This window comes from Eupeodes corollae, chromosome 2 (assembly GCF_945859685.1).
Source record: "Eupeodes corollae chromosome 2, idEupCoro1.1, whole genome shotgun sequence".
Taxonomy (NCBI): Eukaryota; Metazoa; Arthropoda; class Insecta; order Diptera; family Syrphidae; genus Eupeodes; species Eupeodes corollae.
In genome coordinates this window covers 8,056,200-8,059,393 of record NC_079148.1, presented here as the reverse complement: position 1 = coordinate 8,059,393, position 3,194 = coordinate 8,056,200, and the positions used below count along the sequence as shown (strand labels likewise).

General features: G+C 37.7%; 1 protein-coding gene across 1 annotated transcript; it reads right to left on the bottom strand.

Moving 5' to 3' along the window:
* Positions 1–39: 39 nt before the first annotated feature.
* Positions 40–1,917, bottom strand: LOC129944214 (kelch-like protein 5). The gene has a single exon (XM_056053509.1). It carries the CDS (start codon positions 1,788–1,790, stop codon positions 81–83), a length of 1,710 nt encoding a protein of 569 aa, XP_055909484.1. The 5' UTR covers positions 1,791–1,917; the 3' UTR covers positions 40–80.
* Positions 1,918–3,194: the final 1,277 nt, after the last annotated feature.

Sequence of the window (3,194 nt, the reverse complement as noted above, 5' to 3'; positions counted from 1 at the left end):
ATTCCAAGTTTACATTGCCAAACAAAAATATAACAAATTTTATGAAAATAGAAACATAATTTAATAACTTTTATTAAACATTAATAACTCATAATCTTTGAACGTCCATCCATAGCACTTAACAATGGTACCAATTCCGTCCATTTATTTGTTCTCGGGTTGTACTCTTCAACGCGACAACTAAAACCCTCGTTTTCACGTCCTGCACAAGCAATTATTCGATTATTCAGGAAAACACACTTGATACCACATCGTGGCTTTTCCAATGGAGCCATAAATGACCACGTATCATTGATGGGATCGTAGCGCTCGACAGTATTAGTTAGATCATTGTCGATAAATCCACCCACAGTGTATAAATAACCACATCCAGCAGCAGTTCCATAATATTTGGAGGCTTCAGTTTTAACCGAGGTCAAAGACCATTTATTGGTTGTGGGATTGTAGCATTGCATTACTCTGCTAGCTACATCGAGGACGTATATCCTCCCGTTGAGAACTTGCGCTTCTGCTATGCGTATGTAATGGACAAGAGGTGCCACATACTGCCATTCACCAGTCGAGAAATCGTATTTTTCGACTGTGTTCAGCATATTATGAGTCGAATATCCACCGATGGCATACATTTCCCCATTCAATTCGACAACAGCGCATTGATGCCTCGATTGCTGCATTGAGGGCAGCTCAGACCATTCCATGGTGCCAATATTAAGGCATTCAACACTACTTGAACTTGACAAAATGCCATTAGCATTAGCCTTTCCACCGACAAAAATAATTTGTTCATTGATAAATGCGACGCCATAGTTTGCCTTCTTTACCGGCGAACTGGGAATCTCCATTTCTGACCACCAATTCAATTGCGATCTATACATTTGCGCCTTCAACTCAGTCGTCGTTTGTTCTCCTGGAATCATGATTATGATGTTTTTCTTTTTTGCAATTCTATTGGGGGCAGCTTTTGGGGAATCATGAGCTTCGTCGGGCAGTAAATGCCACTCCAACCAGGTTAGAATCATCTCATAGCACTCTGGTGCTACACAAATGGAATGTCTGTTTTCTATGATGAACCTGGGCGTGAGTAACTGATACTCCACCACTGCCAAAAGATCGAATACAAAGGCTTCACGGTTGACTTTGTCATGTTCTATCCAGGCCACTATGCCCAAAAAGATAGTCTCCTCGTTTACAATGCAATCTGCATCTTCCTTGTGTGAGATCATTTTAAGCAATTGGTCATAATTCAATTCCAAGTAGTCTTTTTCATGGAAGAGCTCTGCAAATCTGCTAACAGCCAGACAGTAGGCTTGTTGAGATAGTTCAGGATAATTGAGGTTTTCTGCAAAGACCGCCGTGTCCAGACAATCACTTACGTCCAGATAATGAGCCATAAATTCGCAACAAGCCACAATGAGTTCGTTAATTTGCAAGAAGTCTGCAGCAATCAGGACGTTCTGCACTATATCGCTGTTGAGCTCCAACTTTCCGGAATAGATGAAATCTATGATCGAGTGCAATGTTGAACCGTCGATGTTCTGAAGGACAATTTCTTCGGCAGTGGATTCTTTTAGTGTACTCGAGAACATTGCCATAAAATAATCGCTGGAAGCCGACACAACAATTCTATGGGCCTTGACTTTGACATTATCAATTGCAGCTACAAGGACGATGTCCACGTACTTTTGTTCTTTGTAAAACGTGTCAAATCCTTCGAAAACTTTGTCTGTGTGATTTGGATCTTCGAAAAGCTTTTTTTTGGTGATTGATGGTTGCAAAACTTGGACGGACATCCTGCCAGCTTTATAAATGTGATTGCCCTTATTGTTATATTAAAGTTTTTTTTTTTTAAATGTTGATAGAACTCAAAAACTGCCTCTTCAAAATAAAAAAAAAAATAACAAAAACAGCAAACTTATGGTTGCGTTCAATGGCATTGCATTAAAGGTGTCGCTGAACATAGAAATATAATCCGAGTGGTTCCGTTCAACCAAAAAATGGGTACATTTATTACTGAATGTAGACTCAACCTTATCCAAACACGATGATGTGAATCAAATTTGATATTAGTTAATTATCTTAATCATTTTATTTCAATATAAAAAGTAGGTATAACATTTTCATATAATATATGAAAAATATAATATAATACATTTCTCTTACAAGACGTATCGGTATGGCTTATGGCCGTCTACCAGACTGACGTTTTCGAAAACAAATATATTTTATTAAACAAAATAAGAGTTATAAGTTACATTGATAAATATTTTTCTTAATTTTTGTTTTTTAAATCTTCTTCGATTATAAGTTTATTTAAGAGCAGCAATAGAATTATAAAGCGAGTCAAAACCTTCTTCTCCAATTAATAACCTGAAGAATTCAGTTTCATCGAGATTGAGTTTATTGAAGTAGATAATCCGTAATTCTTTTAAGACTGGACGGACACACCGCAATAAAGTGAAATGTATCTTCCCGTGCTTTAATATTACAAAGGCTACATAAAATAGGCAGATCGGGTCGATGAGGCATATAATTAAGGTTAAGTAATTCTCCCCTGATTGTGTTCTTATTAATCAGATACGACTGTAGTAGTTCCTGAATATCGATCTATACAAAACTCTTTCAAATTTTTCCAAAATTATGTTGAATTTTGACTCTAATAGGGCGGGTTGCTCTTTCATTGCTATTTCAAGATTAATACCGCATATTGAAGCAATACTTTTAGTCTTCTAGCATAGATCCTTTTGCTTTGATAACTGTTTTAAGAATGAGCTTTGGAATTCAGCTGTCTGCCATATTCATTACTTTGACTACGTAGTTAAAATGCATCTGTCAAATCAAATCAAATGGGGTGGCGCAACAGTCCGTTGTGAACCAGGGCCTAGTGACTTACAACTCTCAACCATTCCTGTGTGCGAGTACTGTTGGCAGGAATGGAAGGGACCTACAATTTTAGACCGAATCCGAACGGCTAGTTTGAGAAAGCACTTTTTCATGACAAGAATTACTCTTGAAGGATTTGTCAATTCCTCGCAAGAGGCAGTACCCGCGAAAATTATTTTTTTTTAATTAAGGTGGCACAGGCAGGGATTGAACCCAAGACCCCTTGCATGACAGTCCAACGCACTAACCATCATGCCACGGGTACTACTAAAAAAAAAATGCATCTGTAGTGTATCTATTATCAGAGCAGGAGT